This window comes from Engystomops pustulosus, chromosome 2, assembly GCF_040894005.1.
Source record: "Engystomops pustulosus chromosome 2, aEngPut4.maternal, whole genome shotgun sequence".
Classification (NCBI taxonomy): domain Eukaryota; kingdom Metazoa; phylum Chordata; class Amphibia; order Anura; family Leptodactylidae; genus Engystomops; species Engystomops pustulosus.
In genome coordinates, this window is record NC_092412.1 from 101,623,656 (window position 1) to 101,645,776 (window position 22,121).

The window sequence follows — 22,121 nt, forward strand, 5'->3', positions numbered from 1 at the left end:
ATATCTATGGCTCAATCTATCTTTACTAAAGGTATTTAGTTGTCCAATCAGATCCACTGTCACTCTAGTTTCATCTCTCCAATGCTTTCCCCAGGTACTTACTTACTCTTCTATAGAAATAACATCTAATTGAAATATGTGACCACAGAATCCAATAACTGGTCTCAGCAGTGAAAAGTAAAAAAAATCCTGCAAAAAACAGACACTAGAGTGGGCAGCCTGGAACAATTAATAAAGCTTTTATTATTTTATACAATATCCAACAAATAACTGATATTTGCTTTTCTGCACATGACTGTACTCTCAACAATTTTACTTTGCTTATACGTTCATTAGAAGAATGTCACTGCTGGGTTTTCTTACACCTGAACCCCAAGAGGCAAGTCTCCATTTGTTTAATTGACTGATCTTTTTTTTTTACTTTGCACTATTGGGATAATTAGCAAGAAAAGGAGTAACTCCTTATGAGTGAAGGTGCTGAATGTCAGGGCTACATTTAATTGCACCTATAAATGCCCAGGACCACATTTCGTCTAGAACTGGCCAGCCACAAAATGGAAGTCTAGATTTATTTGTTTCTTTTTAAGTCTAGCCCACATTTGTTGGATATGTTGGAAGACCACTTTAAGTATGAAAAAAGTGTAAGACTAGGCAGGGTTTGTACTGCAGTGCTTTCAAAAATACCTTTATGAAGCACTCTCTTCAGCAGCACATTAAAGGGAACCTACCGCCAAGAATCTACCTATAAGGTAAAACGGCTGGTAGGTCCATGTATTGGACTTGAGGAGAGTCCTTTTAAAAGATAATCCTCACGTCCCCGCTATCTCTTTAAAATCTTTATTGCTCTAAAATGTACATTTTCTAAAGAGGCTACTGGGGCGTGGAGTAGCTGGACATGAGGCTACACATCATGGCTACTCCACGACCCAGTATCCTCTTTGTTCTTCCTACCCTGACATCTTCGGCATGTGCATGCTTTTAGGTAGATTCGTGGTGGTAGGTTCCCTTTAAAGGTGATCTATCACCAGATTAAAAGCCAGGGAATCCGAGAGGTGCCCAGGTGCGGTCAACCTGAGTGCCTCCGACTGTTTAACAGAGTTAATATTTCGCTAATAAAGATGCAACAAAATGTCTAAAAAACTGTCCCCCCATCCACTAGATGGAACGAGCAGTTTAATTAGGATACTCTATCATCAGTAATCTGCTGGTAGATGTCCTTTAAGCTGCTCTAGACCAAGCAGAGAATTGTAAGTACCACTGCATTAACTATGTATCTGTCATTTCACTAATGATATTGCTATGTGCTATAACATCACAAACACTTTTGATAAATGACCCTTTTGTACGCTAGATAAAGTATTACATTGCTGGTGTATTGGAAGTGTGTAATGGCTTTGTAATGTAATGGCTGTGGTGCTGTTAATTAAGGTCAGAATATAATACAAAGATAAAATTGAAAATTATCACTAAAGTTCAAATCCAGTTCTGACACATTCCCCTGGAATAGAGGGTGATGTTTTTTGTGGCCTGAGCACCACATTATCACATTATTTTATTTTAAGAGGATGTACTTGACAACATCATTTATCTCTGGGAGTCCATTACCAATAAGGACACTTGTGTGATTGGTAGGAGATCCAAGATTCTACCACTTAATCCGTATGCATAGGGCTTAAAGACATCCTGTCATCATTGACACCCATTTAGTCAGCTTCCTGTCTCTGCATAACAAATTACACTTCATAGTGATAGTATTTAATATTCCATGTCGTGTACTGGGAAGCGGGAAAAATATTCCAAATGCAGTGAAATTGGTAAAAAAACACATTTACACTATTTTCTTGCTGGGTTGAATTTTACAGATTTCACCATGCGCCCCAAATAACATGTCTATTTTATACTTTGGGTTGGTGCGAACACGGGGATAACAAATTTGTGTAGGTTTTTTCATTTTTTCATACATTTACAAAAATTAAAACCTGTACAAAAGTTTTTTTTTTTAATTTTGCCGTCTTCTGACGCTAATAATTTTAATACTTTGGTGTATGGAGCTATGGGTGGTGTCATTTTTAGTGATTTTTGATGACAATATCAATGCTTCTATTTTTAGGACTGTACGACCTTCTGATCACTGAGATTTTTCAAAATGGCAAAAAAAGTGCTATTTTCAACTTTGGGCGCCATGTTCTGTTACGGGATTAAACACAGTGAAAAAACGTTATTATATTTTGATAGATCGGGCATTTTTGGACGTGACGATACCTAACTTGTTTATTATTTTTACTGTTTATTTATATGACTTCTAGGGAGTCGCTGCGATGTATGGGATAACACCCGCAATCGGTGCTAGCTGCATATTGCAGCCAAGACTTACCGGCTATGGAGAGGGCTCAGCCCGTGAGCCCTCTCCATGCACCCACAGCAGACTTGTGACATGCTATTACGTCACGGGTCGTTAAAGGGTTGATCAAATGCTGTTGGCTTGTGCGCTATCGCCTGATGTTCCCCTTGGCGTGTATGTCAAGCTGGATTTATGAATAGGTTCTGGCTGTTACTATAACTGTGTTTGACTGCAGGCTATAGCTAATGATGCAGGATATAGCTAATGCACCAGAAATCCAAGACCCAATCCATGACCTGGCACAGTCTACTTTTTGCCCCCCCTCTCCAAACTTGGCATGGAGGTAGCGTAATGTGCGGAAAGTTTCCATTTTTGGCTTTGATAAATCCCCCATTACATTATTCCTAAAATGTGTGTATCAGACCTTGCTGGTTATACTATATATCTCAGCTCATTTCTCACCTGTGCTTGTATTCTATTGTATTCTATTGCTTACTCTGGTTTTCTGATATCGGATTTGTACTATCGACTGCCCTTTTTCTGACTCCTATTCTGTACTAAACTGTACAGACCCCGACCTCTATTTCTGTCTTGTTTCATGCCTGTGACTTATGGAGGAAATGGCGTCCAGTTACTACCCACTGCTTAGGGTGGGGCCTGTAAGTAGGCAAGTGACAGCATGGGGCTCAATGTCCTGTCTTTCTGCGCTCCCATGCCATTCTCCTTAAATCTATCCTGTAGATGAGGTATATCCCCTATCCTTTAGAAGACACAACCCCTCTAAACATAAAATCTGCACAAATCATCCAGTTGCATGTCTCTTCACCATTATTGTGAGCGTACATACTGAATGAATGAGGAATTGTCGTGTATACTACCGAGTATAAGCTGCGTTTTTCTGCACAAAAAATCCTGACTCGGCTTTTAGACAAGTTTACAAAAAAAACTTAGACTTCCATTCCGATGCTCCCCGCGGCTCCTCTTCCTTCTCTTCATGGGTAAAAGAGCAGGCAGAGACATGTCTATGAATTCTGGCGCACAGTATGACGTCGGCAGCAACACCACCATGTCATAGTGTACGTTGGCGAGCAGAATGCATAAACGTGTTTATGCCCACTCTGTTACACGTGAAGAGAAGAAGGAAGAGGAGTGATGTGGAACATCAGGTGAGTAAGGGACATTTCTTTACTGGGGAAGGGCTGCATGGGGCACTTCATAACTAGGTGAGACTGCTGGGATTTCCATTAGTGGAGGAAGGTTGCTGGGCATTTCATTACTCAGGGTGGCTGTGACTAAAGCATTTCCCACCATAGACTTCTACTCAAGTCAATAAATTTTACCAGTTATTTGTGGTAAAATTAGTGGCCTTGGCTTATACTGCAGTCGACTTATACTCAAGTATGTACAGTAATTCCTAGTGAATCCAGTGGTGTTTAATCAGTGGTGTTTTTTACAGCATGAGCCCTCTCCGTGCAAGGTATTGCAGCACCCTCCAATAACACCTTCAGCCGATGTTGGAACCGATAGCGGGTGTTAATCCTGTAAATACTTGAATGCACTTAAATCTCGGCGGCGCGTGGGCACCTGTGAAGTCATTGGGGGACGGCGATCTGTTACCAGACTCCTGGTGTCTGGCAAAAAATTACACCACATCAATATACTGAAGTATGAAAAAGGTATTAGAGCCAGAAGCCAGATGGCTAAATGAAGAATTTTTCTTTTGTATTCCTTGCCTGAAATACATCCTGGTGTATCTATTAGCCCATTTTGTGAAATTTTCTACAGCTTTTCCTGAAGTAGGTGGGCACTTCCTGGTTTTAACATCAGCTAAGGCCACAGAGAACAGAGAGGCTTTCCCTCATTTCCCATGAGGCTCTGTCATCCATTATTACTATTATCAGCCTAGCCAATCAGTACATAGAAGCTCAGGCTAAATATCCTAATAATAATAATACAGATGTGACCCTAACTTTACAGATAAATTTAATGTCAGTTTTACATCCTCACATCCATACTAACATGCACTACAGTTACAGTGACTTAGTGACACATAGATCATTACACACATAGCAGCTATTGGAAAACGTTTATAAAGTTACAGTTACACTTTAAATACGATTATAATAAAAGCTCTACAAAGGCTATATGCACACTAACGTGTTCCAGCTGTACCATAGCATAGCGGGCACACGTCGGCGCCCGGGTGAAGAGGAGGAGCTCTCACCCCAACTCTCCGAAGGAATATATGGCGCACTGCACCGTATGCCGAGAAAAGATAGGACATGTAGCAAGAATGAATTGGTTATTAGACCTTAGTTCACAATGTAACTGCTGCTAATTAATAAAATAATGAAAGTACTTGTCCTGGTGGACTAAATGAAAGAATGGACCATCTCTAATTTAATTTGAAGAACTGGTCACAATAACATGTAATGCATTACACAAAACACAAGATGGATATATTTCCTCCAGACTGGCTGGTGCCAGCTTTAATTTGAAAGTTAGCCATTTTCATAGTAAGGTAACCAAGAGAGACATAGAATCAAATCTCAGATGTTTATTCTCCTTGCAGATAAATTGGTTTTCTGTGGTAACACAGAGACAGAATTCCTGTATCTCTGGGAACTTATGAACATGTCAAGTTAAGCAAGTGAGCAAGCGTGACTTAGATGGCAAAATATCTCCATGATTTTGCTTAATATGTGTTTTTTTTACAAGTGTAATTATTTAGTGGCGATGATTATTATACAGTAAATAATGACTAGTGTATTCTCCTCTAAGATAAGCATATGAAACGGCAGGAACAGTTCACGTATCCAAATATGTTGAGAATAGAGAGAATCATACATTATTGACCACCTGTACAATCACAGCAGTCAGGGGACCTTGTAGGGCACGAATTTAGGGGAACACCAGATAAGTGCAGGTCACTACCTTGCATTATTTGATGTAGCTGGGCCATTCAAAGGCATTGGCCATCTATTAACAACAATTGACAGCTCTGGCATTAAAGCAAAACCAAGTTGAGGTCAATCTTAGGCAAGAAGATTCGAGCTTAGGCAAGTAGAGTTTCAATATGCTACTACTGGAGGCTATCAGTCTTTAATACAGAACCCAAATATTCTTATACATTGTGTATATTCATAGGCAACTTTGTACATACTAGGACACTCTTCTAGCACATATTATATAACGAATGAGTCAGAGTGAATTTATTGTCATATCTGTGTAATTTCAAATGTTTAAATGGCCTCTAACAAACCATCCAACCACTCCTAGCTTTGTAATTAAGTACATAAAACCAATATATAATGACATAAAATGAGATCACACCTACCTCTTCAAGCTCTGGAGAAGTATCTTTTTTATCACTTGGTACCTTGTCAGAGTTTGCTTTTCTAGAGAGTCCTCTGAATAATGGGAAGAGTGTGTTCAATTCATTAGTTAATTTTAGATTTGGTGATTCATTGGGTATTTGATCTTGACCATCCATTGGTCGGACATATGCTGTTGGCTTTTGCTGAATAGGATTTAGTTTAGAGACAATAGAAGCTGGAAAGTTCTGCAAGCAATGTGAACTATTTCTACGTGTGTTGCAAGTCTTTTGTTTGTTGGGGATGTCCACTTCTGGACTGCAATCTACTTTTGGTACCTGTCTATTGAGAGGCTTGTCCATCATGCAAGTTAAAATGTTCACATGATGGTCACTAGAATTTCTAGAGGATGTTGGGCTCATTAAGCAGCCTTTATTTTTTTCAGTTTTGTGTTTTTGTTGTCCAAATTTAAAATCATTAGGAGAGCCAATTGTTCGCTGGTTAGCTTTGCCTAAAGATTTTTGTCCCTCTGTTTCCACTCTTTGCCAGTCCATGGTGGCCCGGTTGTTTAAGGTATTTGTTACAGGTGTGATTCCAATCTGTACAGTATGACAAATTGAGTAATGGCTTTCAGTCGTATTCTGTGGGCAATGTTCCTCTTTGTTCTCGTCAGGGATACCAATTGCTTCAATTTTTGGAATACCTACTAGATGACTTTGGTTGGATCTTTCAATCAAAAGGTCTTTCATTTCATCGTAATTTCCAAGTGTACTTTGTATACGGGTTGAAAGCTCATCTTCCTTAATGGTCTGAAAAAAAGGGTGAAAAAATGTTAACAAAGATATCCATACACAACTAGTTTCAAGTCGGTGAGGGTCCAACAACTCTGGTAAGTTTAGATGTTCAAAAGTTATAACCATATAAAGCGACACATGTCAGATTAAAGAAAAATGGGGTGAAAGCTTAATCTACAAAATGGCTGCATCCTTAACCCCTTTAGGACGCAGGGTTTTTTTGCTAATTTTTCGCTCTCCACCTTCAAAAATCCATAGCTTTTTCATTTTTCCATGTACAGAGCTGTGTGAGGGTTTATTTTCTGCGTAACAAATTGTGTATTGTATTGCAGTATATGGCATTTTTGCACAGAAACCATATACTGCAATACAATTTTTGCACTGCAAAAACCAGATCATGGGAACCGATCTCCGCTCCCCGATGAGGTTCAGGGGAGCGTCGATTGCAAAACAGGATGCTACAGGGATGTGTAAGAACTTGGAGGGGATCCGGTGACAACGTCAGAGCACCAGATTCACTTAAAGATTAAAGTTCATTTTTAACCAAAGTACAGGAGCAGAGTTCCTAATAAACTTATAGCTGTATTCACCTTGCATGAAATATGTTCATGTCTTGTTCCCACATAATATGCCCCGTTCTACGGTCCATCATATAATTCATCATTTAATCAGTATTTTCCTAGACAATAAAATGCGTGACCTGTCTCTGCATATCAATCAAGGCCCATTGGTACATTGCTTTACGTTGCAACGGAGAAGGGTGAACATTGGTTTATTATTCATTACATGTTGTTATAGTAATCATATTTATCCAAAAACAGAAGAGATGCTTTTTAGCATTCATAAGATTTTAAAAAGATATTAAAAGTTACAATAGTCTGCATTTTTCACCTTCTGCTTACAGGATACATTTAGCTGGAGTAATTTCTTATCAGACCTGGTAACAGTCACCCAAAGTCTCTAATCCTTATAGTGTAATCTGAGCTTCTGTACTTCTAATAGATTGAAAATACCGGTACTTTAAAATAGGTCAACACAACCTTCACTGTGGAGCACATTTCTATTCTGTGTGGGTGTTAATTATGCAAATTGCTATTTAAAACAGTCATGTCATAGAAATGGGTAGGATGAGATTATTCAGCTGCATTACTACAAATATTGATATATATACGATTTCTATTTTGAAAATAAATTATTATCCTTATTCATGTGTTACTTTGTTTACTTGATTTGATGTCGCTAATGTATGATTCTTTTTCTAAATATTTCTAAAATAGACAGGGTTTTCCTTGTTTAGGAAATTATCACAGGCTGACACCCACATAATGGTATGTCTGCGCCTCGGCATGCCCACATACAGTGATTAAAGCATAAGAATTGCCACCAATTGTCAGGCTTTTTATACAATAAAATGTATAGGTGCAGCATGGTAGTAAGTAGTAACTTACCTTGAAAAGTATGTATTGATAATATTTAGAGATGAGATTTTTTTCCAAAAAATGTATTTTGATCCGAATGTATTTGTCATGAATTTTGTTATAAGCACTATTTTAAAGCAACTGAAGTGTATATGTCTGTTTCCATTATTGCTAGAGATGACCGGACCAGAACTCCGTTTGCCAGCTCTGTCTAACACAGACATGTTGCTGGATAGGTTGCTGAGCAGCTAATCAGGTGGCTTTATGCCCCTAGCAAAGGGGCATGGCTGTGATTGACTATATGGACATGCCTGGACCATTACAGTGGCATAAAGCTGCCTGATTGGCTGCTCTGCAGCTCATCAAGCAACATGTCCGGGATAGGAGGAGCTGCCGAATGAATGATACCGAACTTAAAATTTGGGTTCACTCATCTATAATCACTGCACATTGCTGCTACCTTTCAGAGTCAGAGCTCCCAGTAGTCAATATTGAATTCAGGCAACAGTAGCCAGTCATGCTGTCCCCTATTGCCAATAGTTACACAGTATGAAGTAGCCAAAAGTCAAACAGCCCCCCCCAGTATCCAACAGTCACAAAGCCTCCAGTAGTCAATAATCACAAAGCCCCCAGTAGACATAGGTAAAATTAGTGAAATTTTTAGTCCTATGCAACCGAAAGCTGATATATTAGCTTAGTTCAGTTTTCTCAACAATAATTTCAAACACAGAACTTAATAATCTTCCTAATATAGCATAACATTTTAGAACTTTTAAGTAACAAATATTTACATTTAATTTAGTTACACATATATGGGGGAGATTTACCAAAGTGTTGGTGCATGGACCAATGCAATACTACACAGTCTTGTTCTGCGCTAGTTAAATCAAGCTGGATTATTTATCTGGAGAAGTTTACAACTGTGGAGTCTACTTCAGACCAGTTATTAGTTGGTATAGATTCTGAACCCTGAATTTTAACTTGAACGGACTGAATTCTATGGCACACGGGCTAAGCCTTAAAGGAAATCTAGCATGTCATTCATATCAAGCAGCAGAATCCTTTAATTTGCCCTTTTAATTATACAAATAATAAAAATTATGTTTGAAAAATATGCTAATGATCTGCAAGTGCTCTAGGGGGCACCACCACGGCCTCTCCAAGCTCATGCAGAACAGGTAATCAGACACCTTCCAAAGCACTTGCAGGTCATTAGCATATTTTTAAAACATGGTCAACATTTAGGTTGACCATAAAAATGATTACAGGGCATGATCCTTCACCAGGGTTATGTTGGTGAAGGATTTATAAGGTATAAATCAGATGGTAGATTTCCAAAATACCAAAATAAGTATGTTGCTTATAAAAAAAAAGTTTAGACTAGACTAAAACACTAGAAATAAATTTTAACCCCTTAATGACTGCCTTTTTTTTACAGAGGTTATTAAAGATCCTTCTTCTGATATGACACCTTTCTGTGGTGCCGCATCAAAAGAAGACTGCAGGACCTAGCTCCCTGCTGTTTATCATAACCTACCCCGGTACAATGCCTGAGATCGGAAAAGGTTAAACAGGGCCCAAGCTGTGTAAGCGGGTGCAGAGGGAGCAAGCTTTCTCTGCCACACATCGGCACCCTGCAGCAGCAATTGTTGGTGTTGCAATGGTGAAGGACACCAGGGCTGCTTGTGTGGCCTGGCCTCATAGATGGCTGTCAGGGAAGATATAATGCACTGCACTACAGAGATCAAACAATCTCATGTTAATGTCCCCTTGTGGATAAAAGTGAGATTTAAAAAAGTTAAGAAATAATAAACTCTGCAAAAAGTTAACAAAAAAAATCCAACACACAAAAAGTCGCTCACCCCTTTAAAAAATTTAAAAAACCATACATTTTTTATTTCCACACATACCAACACAAGCTATAAAACATTAATACTATTTATCCTGTATGACATTTTCATAATCCATTAAAAAAAATTCTATTATTCACAATCAAAAGTCTTTATGAACTCCTAGTGTGTACAAACAAAATATGCAGGTCTTTTTTGCAAAAAAAACAAGCCCTCACCAAACCCCACTAACAAAAAATTTTACGTTATGGTCCTTGGAAGGTGTCGGTGCAAAAAGTGTTTTTTTCCCAAAAATATTTCCCCAAAAGAAGGTTATTAAATATAAACCCTATAAATTTGGTATCTCTGTATGCGTATTTATCCTGAGAAAAAAGTTTTTATATTAGTAGGATGAATTAAAGGCAGAACATTTTTATTGGAATAAACAATGTCAGATTTGAATTATTTTTTAAATATACAGCACTGAAAGAGTTAATAAAAATTAAGCAGTAGGATATATGAAACTGTATGCTTTTCTCTTTGTCTAGGTTGAGATTAGCTAACATATTGGGTGGGCGATATTTATGTCCATATACTACAGTATATGAGACCTGCTTGTAATAGTACTGAATATTAGTTACTATTGGCACTTGGCAGATAAGGTCTTTTTGAGTCTCAATTCCACATGGACACAAGCCATGTGAGGGGGAGTTATATACAGGAGTGGACACTACTGTAAATGTTGGATTTGAGGGTGTGTCCTGCATTTTTAAGCAGTCTAGTCACACCCAAGGGAGATGACGACACACGAGGCTGCGGTCAAAGGGTGAGGTCACACATTGGGGCAAATTTAACAAGCTGTCTGAAAGTCAGAATATTTCTAGTTGCCCATGGCAACCAATCATAGCGCCCCTTTTAAATATTCGTGAACACTGGTAAAATGAAAGCTGAGCTATGATTGGTTGCCATAGGCAACCAGAAATATTCTGACTTTCAGACAGCTTGATAAATGTGCCCCATTGTGTTTTGAAAGACATTGAAACAGCTGAGGAGAGGTGATTTGCCTACTAACATCACTGTTAACATTTGCATTTACAAAATGTATAGTAAACATGATGTTAAAACATGTGTTAACATTGTGATTACATTGCGTTTTGTAAACACAAATGTTAACAGTAATGTAATTAGGCAAACCTCTCCTCAGCTGTTGTTTCAAAATGCAACCAAAATGCCACGTGTGACCGCAGCCTTAGAAGTAACCAATACATTAAAAAAAATTATATAAATGCAAAAATTAATGAATTTTCAAAAAACAGGGTAATAGATATATAAGGTGCACTGCACAAGGTCCAGACCAAGGTGTACTTGAAAACCGACAGCAAAAGTTGCAGTAAAAAGTCACAAAAACAACTAAATGAGAAAAATGAAACAGTTTAACTAGCATAAATAAAGATACATGTCCCCCAATTAATCTTTTAACCCTTCCACTGAAATGAAACTTCAACAACTGAGCTCAGTTTGGGCCCAGGGTCTCTCAAACCTGTCTAAAGCCCAAGACTCACAACAACGTCAGGCCAATAAAAGATGGTCTCCGGGTCCTGAATATCTTTTGGGGGGGGACAAGTATGGTTACTTGCGTCTTAAAGTTCAGTCTGGAAAATTTGCTCCCCACTACATGGGTATATATGTGATAACTGAAATTATGAATCCAGTGCCTTTTCGACTGCAGTTGCCCTGTAACCTCCCTATCAATAATGATTTGTGTTTGTGATTCGCCAATATCACCTAGGATGCGCAGAGGCAAACAGACAGGGCTCTTGGGGGCCGGAGTTGCACTCTCATATATTTCGTCCTTGATGGTGTATTACAGTGTTTATTCAAACAGGTGATGAAACCCCAAACTTTAACAGGCTACATAACCCAACAAGTAAAGCTTTTAGGATCTGTATTAAAGTGCTTTGGCAAAAAGGTGAAGAGGCTGCTTACTTTACAAGGCTACACAGCCCTATAACACAGGCTTAACACACCAGCTAGTAAGGTAGATGTAGGTGTATCAGCAGTGTGTGGCACCTTTAGTATTGTGTTAGTCACCATTTTAGGAAAATATTTTTTTCAATAATTGCCATGAAATGCACATTTGTGACAAAGTCTTTCTGAACTTCGGATCCAATTCCACTTGCTTTTCTAATCTCCAACCATATTGTTAGATATTTATGTCTGAAAAAAATGAATGTGATGGGAATTCATCACACAGCAATAGTGTGCCAACTAGCCTGGTCTTCTGGGTCCCCCTGATACATTGGGCCCATAGCAACTGTTATTGCTGCTTTGGTGGTAGTTTTGTCCTTGCTGGAAACCTATGTAATATATATGGACAGAGATATAAGGATTTCTTAAATTCTCATTTACTTTAATGCTATTTGTACAATGCTTCTGACTCAAGTGTAGGTAGCCTAGAAATAGAATGCAATAGGTTGATTAGCAAAAACAACTGTTTGGAGATCAGTCACTACACACCCTAGACAAAATAATTACAAAGTCTCTGCAAATGTTATCAATGTTAAATGTAATTAAGATATCTTTGCAAAACTGTTAAATACTAAAGAATAATGCTATGCAGACTATGTTTTTACAATAGGATAAAAGCCATGTCATGTAAATTTTTTGATAAGACAAATATTAACAATATCCCATGATATCAGAAATTGTAAAACTGATAAACTTTACAATAGTGAACTTTGGAAAAGGGAGGAGGTGAGCTCCCTCCAGTGCTAGCCACACACAGACTTAAACTTTTGATGTTACTTTATTGTCATGACAAATCAATTTGGAAAACCAAGGCTTCAAACATTTATATGATGTAATATATCTAGAAGGTTGGCAAAGTCTGTGCAATATGTGGAATTTTGCCGTGGTTTTCAGCATTAACACAGATGGAGACGTCCTTTAAAAAATCCTGTATTTGTCCTTTGAAATCGAGGACTTTTAAGCTAAGGATTATAGTCAAAGCTGAGAAAATTGTTTGCTAGAATAAGGACGACCATTGATCTGTGCAGAGGTGTTACTAGAGGGGGTAAACAGGACAAAGTCACTCTCTGACGACCTATAAGGTGTTTCATGCCCATAGGAAAAGATTATTACTATAAATTATACATTTTTGGTTAGGGAAGGCTGGCACATTTGGTATTTAGGTCTAGCTGTTTCACTAGCACATATTCATTCACCACATGTTTACAGACTGATCACCAACAACGAACATGGCTATATTGCTAGTGCAACACCCCTGCCAGCGTATAGGCAGGGTGGTAGTTTTGAATAGCGCCCTCTCCATGTCAGGATCTCTCTGGTGAGCCTGCGCAACTCACCCAGAGGATAATGCTAGGAGAATATAACGGTTGCCTTTATAGGCAGAATCTACAGCTGCAATTTCACTAAACTGGTGTAAGTATCCAATTATGTGGCTGTATTGTTGGCTGGAGTGTGATTAGAGAGGTGCTACGACCTGACCAGGGGGAGTATAAAACCCCTGTGCAGTGGGAGCATGTGGTCTTAGGTCTTTCTCAGGAGTCTGCTCAGTGAGAGAGAGAGAGAGAGAGAGACAGACAGACAGACAATGTGTGCAGCACAGCATTATTACTGCCACAGATACCAATCCCAGGAACGGAGTCAGGAGACTCTAACCCCAGAGCAGCAGCTTTCACAATATGTACACAGCTCCACCTCAACTATCCCAGCCTGCATCTACTATTTGGCTGGTGCACCATTCCTGTGGACCACTCTCCATGACCACTCCAGTAACCAGAATCCAATGTTAATTATGTTTGGGCCGTTGCCTGCTGTTTGGAGTTCAATAAAGAACTGTAAGCTGATTTGCACAATGTTGCCTCCGTCTGATCCCTGGATACGGCTGCTTTCCACCACGGGCTTCCACATCCATTATCCAGGGACTCATCCCACAGACACTCAGGGGTTGCCCCAAGGAGAACCAGTACATCAGCCTCTCCCTCCTTATTTCTTGCACACACCACCTGCTGGAGACCTGCCAGGCTGTAGGTCCCGTGACAACAGCGTGCCTTAGGCCGCAATAGCCAACCACTACAATATTCTGGGCCTCGGCTGCCTCCAGGCCCCCAAGAAAAGGCCAGGCCCCTGTGGGGGATGTTGCACTAGTATTAATAGTATTATTTGTTGATTTATTTTCAATGTTCCCAACCTGAGATGATAATATAGAAGTAGAAACTGCATACAGATATTTAGGCAAGCATTTTATTAGTATAGTTATGCATGTGAATAACATTTTCTTTCTAATTTATAACAACTGATACATGTACATGTTACCTTGTAAGGTTCGCTGAAAAGTGGATAATTGGCAAGAAAGATATCCCCATTTGGCTGTACATTTTGACTTCTTCTTTCCAATTCTTTTCTTCCCAGCAGACTTTTGTCCTGTTCATATCCGCTGTCAAAAGGAAATGACAAGTAATAATTCAGACATTTACTTGTTAAAATTACTAATAACACTGTGCAGAAACCTGAAAAGGAGTCATCAAACAGATGGCACAGAGAACAGAAACATGAATCTGATTAATGCCAGTACTAGCAGACGAAATGAGCTCTGGCCTTTGGATAAGCTGGTGTTTTCTTTGCGCTCTGAACAGATAATTGAAAATCTTCAGGAGTAAAACAGAAACACACAGTCATTAGAGTAGATCAGCGTGTTTTGAGCACTATAGACTGGTGATGTGACAAAAGAGGCTTCATGAATTACGATTTACAGTCTACAAAGTAAAGCGTAACTAAACCTTTGAAGCAATGTTTATTTTATTTCAGAAATTAAAAGTGCAGGTGAAAGTAAATTGTGTCATAAGAGCTTATGTATGTGTTTTTCTACTTCTTTCTCTTGCAGTCAGCAGGGTATCTAAACATGACATGTTATTTCTGCTATTTGGTGTGTAAAACGCAAAAAAGGTAAAAAAAAATCAATTACAGAATAGTTTTTCTTTTCTTAACCCCCCCCCCAACAAATAAAGCGAGTTAAGATTAAACAATGGGGTATTGACATTGTTTGTAAAATCGTTTCTTTTTTGGAAAAACTTTCACTTATACAAGCCAATGTAAACACCATGTATACTTGTGTATAAGCCTACAGAGTATAAGCCGAGGTACCTAATTTTAACACAAAAAACTAGGAGAACCTAATAACTCGAGTATAAGCCTAGGGTGGGAAATGCTTTGGTTACAGCCAGTATAAAGCTGACCAGCCCATATCCCCCAGTATATAGCCTGCCAGCCCCAGCCCCTCAGTATATAGCCAGGTATCCCCTACCCCCCAGTATATAGCCCGCCAGCCCCTGCCCCCCCAGTATATAGCCTGCTAGCCCCGGAAGTATATAGCCTGCCAGTCCCCCCCAGTATATAGCCGGCCAGCCCCTGCCCCCCAAGTATAAAGCCTACCAGCCCCCAAGTATATAGCCAACCACCTCCCCCCCTGGTATATAGAATGCCAGCCTCTGCCCCCTCCCCCAGTATATAGCCTGCTAGCCTCTGCAGGATATAGCCTACCAGCCCCTGCAGTACATAGCCAGCCCATCCCCCCAGTATATAGCCCACCAGCCCCTTCCCCGAGAATGCCAAGCCTTTACTAAAAACAATAAACACTGTACTTACCTTTCCGACACCCCCGAAAGGAAGCCAAAGGACCTGAAGAGGCACCAGAGCATCGAAGCAAGAAGAGGACCAGCAGGGGGCATCGGAAAGGTGAGTAAAGTGTTAATTTTTTGATAGACTCGAGTATAAGCCGAGTCAGGTTTATACCCGAGTATATATGGCATTTTCTATAAAACAACTGAAGTTTCCAAAATAGGATTATTTGTGTGTGTGGGGGGATTCCCTGTTCTTGTATCTGAGGAACTTTTCAAATGTGTAATGGGACCTGAAAACAACATCATCACAATCTGCCCTCCAAAAGCTCAATGGCTCCTTTCGTTCTCTGCTCTGCTGTGGGTCCGTAAAGTATTTGACAATTACATGTGGGATATTGCCCTACTCGTAAGAAACTGCACATCAAAATCAGAGGTTTGTTTTTTCATTTTATCCAGCATGAACATATACATTTTATTACTAAATAATAATTTTTTTGTTAAAATGTAAAAATTACAAATATGACCTCCATCTTGTTTTAATTCTTGTGAGATGCTTAAAAGGTTAAGCTTGCCAAAGTCTGTTGAAGATGTGGAGATATGTGGGGAGTTTCTAATAAATAAAGAAAACCCCTATAGAGATGAATTGTCCTCTAAAATGGAATCTGAAATTTTCTTAAAAATTTTAAAAATAACAGTTCCAACTGTAAGCCTCCCAACATCCTAACAAAATACAATAGCATAAAAATTATGTCAACATAGAGCAGACATATGGCTAATGTTAATAAGCAACCAATTTGGGCATTTAGGCTAACTGTATGATGATCATAACATTTAGAAATCAGAAATCATTTTAAAAACTTTCATGAAATTTTCAACTTTTTTTCATAAATAAACGCAAACCATTTCAAGAAAAATATAGCATTAATGTGAACTACAACATGTCATGAAAAAACACTCTGAAAATACACTTGGTAAGATGAAATGTTCCAAGGTTATAACTGCATGGGTCCTGATATCTCTCAGCTGAGTAGTATGCTACACCAACTGCTTTAATAAGGAAGAAGGCAGGGGAACAGAAGGACACATTTATTACAAAGTTTACTATTAATTATGTTGATGTTTACTATTAATTTATGTTATTTTGTCAATCACGCCTTAAAGTAAAATTAAACTTTAGTTGGGTAGACTGCATTACTCAGGAGAAACAATATTATGTAACTGGGTACTTTTTCCTTATGATAAAAAATATGGCGGATGAATCTGGTGCATGTCATAAACACATGATACCATCTTAACTAACAAATACTATCAGAAATATGACACTTTTTATAAATGTATAAATGTGTCCAAATATCTAGTGCTCTTCAGAAACATTGATATTGATATCTCAGGCAAGGTGTCTCCTGACGGCTACCTTGGTTTATTTTAGAGATTCAAATCTGCAGTACTCCCAGGGCGCCTTTTAGGTTCTCTGTGTTGTACCACTGGTTTAGGTGAAAGTGGGATACTAGTTCTATCTCTGACCTCTGCATGTGTGGTGAAACATCTTATGGTTGATGGACATAATGCAACTTTCTGTTTTTATGGTAAATCCCTTATTAGCTTTTTCCCTGAAGAGCTGTTAGCAGTAGCTGTAGCAGTAGATTTCTTTTGCGCCGTTCTCCTGTAATCAGCCAAGTTGACAAACTATTCCTTAATCAATCCCCTTCCATCTGACTGATGTGACATCAGCGCAAGTTCTAAACATGAAAAATGCATGGAGACTGAATTGTGTCGCTGCACATCTGAGTGATTGTGATCTGAAGAGATGGAAATGTGGAGGTTATTTAACTAAAGGCATCGGCAAGGAGAAAAGACCATGTCATTTATCTGTACAGAAGAATGGATTTTTATTCTTCTTATGAAAGTCACCCGGTGATGCAAATACACTGTAGCAGATATCTTAAGACATTTGTTTCCTAATTTAACTCATTTACACAAGAATGATCTACTTCTTAAGCATTATTTTGCAATCTCAAGTGGATACAAACAGGGAAAGTAATGCAACAACTTTACAATTTTCAGATGTGTGCATGTCACTGATATTTGTAAAGTTACATTCAGTGACTACTAGGGCATGACTGAGAAACCTAAGCTATCACCCAATTCTTTTTAGAAAAGTATCTTTGCTGGTTAGAAATGGTGATACAATTTATCATAAGAACTATAGGGGTTATTTACCAGAAGAGCTAAATTGTTTGAGTTGTCCATGGCAACCAATAAGAGCTCAGGTTTTATATTATAAACAGCTGTTTGAAAATGAAAGCTGAGGTCTGATTGGTTGCTCTGGGCAACTAGAACAGTTCTGCTTTCAGACACTTCTGATAAATCTCCCCTTAATTAAAACACACACACACTGATACCAGACTACTGTATATGAAGACAGAAACATAACCTAACATAACATGACATGTCTTAGGTACTCAGATTCGACAGGAGTTTTGTTTATGTTATAAAACGAGACAGATCCGTCTGGATCTGTGGATGCTGTTGAGAGCAAATATGACCCACTTCAAATGCTGTATATCTCAGTTTCTAAGGCAACTAGAGTAAGCTGAGACCTAGGTATGTGTTCGCCTAGGTGCACTGATCCCAGATATGTATTTGGCCTTGGTCTGGGATGGGCCAAAACTCCATAACTGGCACATGTTCCATAGTGTACTGGAATATGGAAATGGAATCAGAGTTCCATAGTGTACCATTTACAAAGATCCGAGCATTGGAAGATGAATATAGTGCTCAAATAGCTGAATAAATAGGTCCAGAGAAGCCAAACTTTTGGAGTACCAAAAAGGCATAGGACCAGTGGACACAGTTGAAAACCTTTTCAAGGTTGACAGAATTCTATTTTTATCACAATACTGAACAAGAGAAGTAAATACTCTGGTGCTGTCATAGGCATGTCTTCCAGGTGTGAATCCTGTCTGGTCATTTTTAAGCAGGATAGGGAAACACAGAAATTTGGTATTGCCTCAATCTAACATGTTACTTAGGGTATACGGTGAACACCCCCCTCCCCCCCTTTGAACAGTATAAGGTAACTAACTCACTGCTTTCTAACACTTGTGGCACTACACCTGTATTTAAGTTCTACTAAACTGTGTGTATATTATATACATAGTGCGTATTGTTTTGTCCAGTGTGCCCTTAAGGCAATTAAATATAAAATTTAACCTGCGTTGCTCTTTTATCTCTATCTACAAATCCCAATGTCTGTGACTCGGTTATATCACGCTACCAGATTGACTCTGACCAGACATAATCCCGTTATGGACCAGGATTATATCAACTCAGAGTTGGTGGCTGTCTGACGTACAGGCTGTGAGCTGGTGTTGTGTCGGAGGTTGTGTGGACAACTCCGACTCACTTCCTTGTGCTGCCCAGAACCTGTGTGTTCAAGGAGTGTCCACGAAAACAGTAATTAATTGACCTTGCATAGCCGTCACAGCTGCCAATCAGATGAGGTAGGTAGGTTTAGGGTTTTCGTCCTGTATTGTAATATTCTGGTATTTAAATAGCTTGTCACCTGCTAGCGACTAGCTACCCTGTAAGCATATTCATTCATATGTGGAATCTTAAAACATGACAACAGAGTTTTTGCTTTTCAACAGCACAGATCAGTGTTCTAGTTGACTGGGTGACATGCCTTTATTATTTTAATCTTCTTTACTGAGCAAATTATGGGTGCCAGTTTCATTCTCAAACTCTATAAAAATGATGATGGATAGAGACTTGGCAGTGCTAATGGCTTGCAGCATGACAGTGTTAAATTTCACATGGTAAAATGCTTTTCCTAATGAAATTGAAATCCTTTGTGCACTTAGAACATGGTGTTAGAAGCTCATGAGTTTGTAACTTGATCAATAACTTTACTAGGGCGGATGCCCAGCGCCTGTGCAAAGACATAAATTAATAACAGCATAAAGTCATCAACAAAGTTTCATTCTGTTTTTGAATGGTGGTAAATGATTTTAAACAGCACTGTGACTCCACATATGTATTATGTGTATGGATATATACGCCGCAAGGTGAAGATATTACTCAGATTTACGACTGCCCCCACAACTGAAAATAAAGATGCAGTCGAAATAAAACAAAGAAGCTTGACAAACTCTCAGACAGATAAAGTACACTGAATGCATTTTTTTACTGTACAGAGTTTACCCCCAGGCAGCTGCTTGAAGCAGACATCAATCTGTGACAGAGACCTAAGATGAGATGGATGTTTACTCTCTCAGCTTTTTATCCTGCAACCAATAAATTACTTTCCCACAAAAGAGATACCCAGATATACTTCACTTCTATTTTTCCTGTATCGTTTGAAAAACATCTGCTGTGTGCTTCACTTTGGAGTGATATTCTCAGATAAACATCCCTGGGAGGTTTACACTGTATGCTCTGAGCGTGTGTAATATATAGTTCTGGATAAACATTCCCTGTATTCCACTAATATCATAAAACCTACAAGCAAGCTTTTATTAGGGTATCTAATAACACATTAGAGTTTTCTATAGATTAACCCCTTAAGGACGCAGCCATTTTGCAGGTTAAGGCTCAGCCCGATTTTTTGGATTCTGACCTGCGTCGCTTTATATGGTTATAACTTTTGAACACTGTTACTTATCAAAACGATTCTGAGATTGTTTTTTCCCCACATGTTGTACTTCATTTTAGTGGTAAATTTTGGCAGATAAGTTTTGCGTTTATTTACAAAAAAAAAGAAAATATGATAAATTTTTTGAAAAATTTGCCATTTTCGAAATTCAAAATCATTGCGTTTCCAGGCAGATAGATTTACCACCTAAATAAGTTGCTGAATAACATTTCCCATTTGTCTACTTTACATTTTCATAATTTTTGATATGTCTGGATAATTTATTTTGATGTCACGCGGCTTACAAAAAGAATATCGCTTTTCCGGATTTTCAGAATTGACTATTTTGGGGATAAATACAGTTTGGAATGAAATTTTACATATTTAGCATCAAAACCCCCGTATATAACCAACCCATTTTCAAATCTGCACCCCTCAAGCTATCAGAAACCGCTTTTACGAAGATTGTTAACCCCTTGAGATCTTCATAGTAATTGAATCAAAATGGAGGTGAAATTTAGAATGGTCAAATTGTTCCCTTATACGTTCATTTAGCACTAAAATTTACACATTTCCAAAATATAAAAAGAGAAAACCCACCATACAATTTGTTCTGCAATTTCTCCTGAGTACAAAGACCCCCCACATGTGGCCGTGACTTGTTTTATGGGCGCACAGCGAGACGCAGAAGGGAAGGAGCGCCCTGCAGCTGCCAGGATTTTAGTTTCCTCATTGGCCCCTTTTGAAGGCTATAAAATTTTCGCTTTTGCGTTATTGGGGCCATGTGATGCCATTTTTTTTGCGGGATGAGATGCTTTTTCCATTGTTACCATTTTGGGGTTGGTATCACCTATTGTTGAAAATTTAGGAACTTTTTTTGAGGGCAGGAGTAGAAAAGCATCAATTCTGTACTGGATTTTTTACTCTTTTTTTTTTTGGTGTTCACCGTATAGACTAATAATCATGTTATCTTTATTCTATGGGTTGATACGATTACGGGGATACCAGACTTGAATATATTTTCTTACGCTTTACTAAATTTGTCAAACAAAACCCTAATGTGGGGAAAAATCTATCATTTATGTATTGCCGTCTTCCAAATGGCATAACATTGTTACTTTTTTGGCTACGGAGCTGGTTGATGGCTTGTTTTTTGCGGGACATGTTGTACTTTGCACCAGTATCATGTCGGAGTACACATGGTTTTTTGATCGCATTTTATAGCATTTTTTGTGGGATTGAATAGCTAAAAATCATAATTTTTGGAAGGTTTATAGCAGTTTTTTTTACGGCGTTTATCGTGGGGGTTCAATAATGATTTACTTGTATTCTACGGGTTGTTACAGACGCGGTGATACTATATATGTGGGGTTTGTGTTATGATTTAGACTTTTTTTGAGTTATATGTCTCTTTATATGTTTTGGGAGTTTGGGGCATTTTTAGTGATTTATTACTTTATTTTTTTATTGAATAACATTTTTTTTTTACTTTTTCACTTTTATACCATGGGACATGAAGAAGCAATCATCTGATTGCTTCTTCATGATAATATTCTGCAATACTCATGTATTGCAGAGTATTATCAGTGTCAGCCTATGCACTTGCATAGGCTGGCACTGTGCCAGTAAGATGACGTCACAGACGCCATCTTACTGGCAATTCTTGCAGGTAACTCTGGGGTCCAGATCGGACCCCAGAGTTACTATAGCAACGATCGGCGCACCCCGAAAACGGTTCGGGGGGGCCGATCGTGGGGGAAAGACCCCCCAGATACATGTTAGATGCCGCGGCACAGTCACAGCCGGCACCCCGTCTTTCCCGATGCCGCTTCGGCTCAGATCTTGAGCCAAACCGGCATCAGCTCAGCGTCCGATATATCGGACGCTGAGCGCTAAGTCACTGAGCTCAGCGTCCGATATATCGGACGCTGAGCGGGAAGAGGTTAAATAATGGAATCAATAATCTTGTCAATATACAAACCAAACCATATATTCTGTTATAAGACTATAGGTAACACAGTGCAGCCAAATGTGTGATCTTATCAAAGCAAAGCACACCACATCCTTTTTCTATTATTGAAAGTCCATAATACTGACGTAGTGGAAATTACCATTTTGTGTATTACGTTGGCAAAACAAATGTCCGTACC

The 22,121-nt window shown here is 38.8% G+C and overlaps 1 protein-coding gene across 3 annotated transcripts in view; it reads right to left on the reverse strand.

Moving 5' to 3' along the window:
• The window catches only part of AFF3 (ALF transcription elongation factor 3), a 255,290-nt gene that overhangs the window by 181,026 nt on the left and 52,143 nt on the right, over positions 1–22,121 (reverse strand). For all 3 annotated transcript variants that reach the window (XM_072135779.1, XM_072135780.1, XM_072135778.1), the window contains exons 2-3: positions 14,035–14,155; positions 5,679–6,464 (exon numbers count right to left, since the gene is read on the reverse strand). In XM_072135779.1, coding sequence (XP_071991880.1) covers positions 5,679–6,464; positions 14,035–14,155 — 907 coding nt within the window. The remainder of the gene's footprint in view (positions 1–5,678; positions 6,465–14,034; positions 14,156–22,121) is intronic.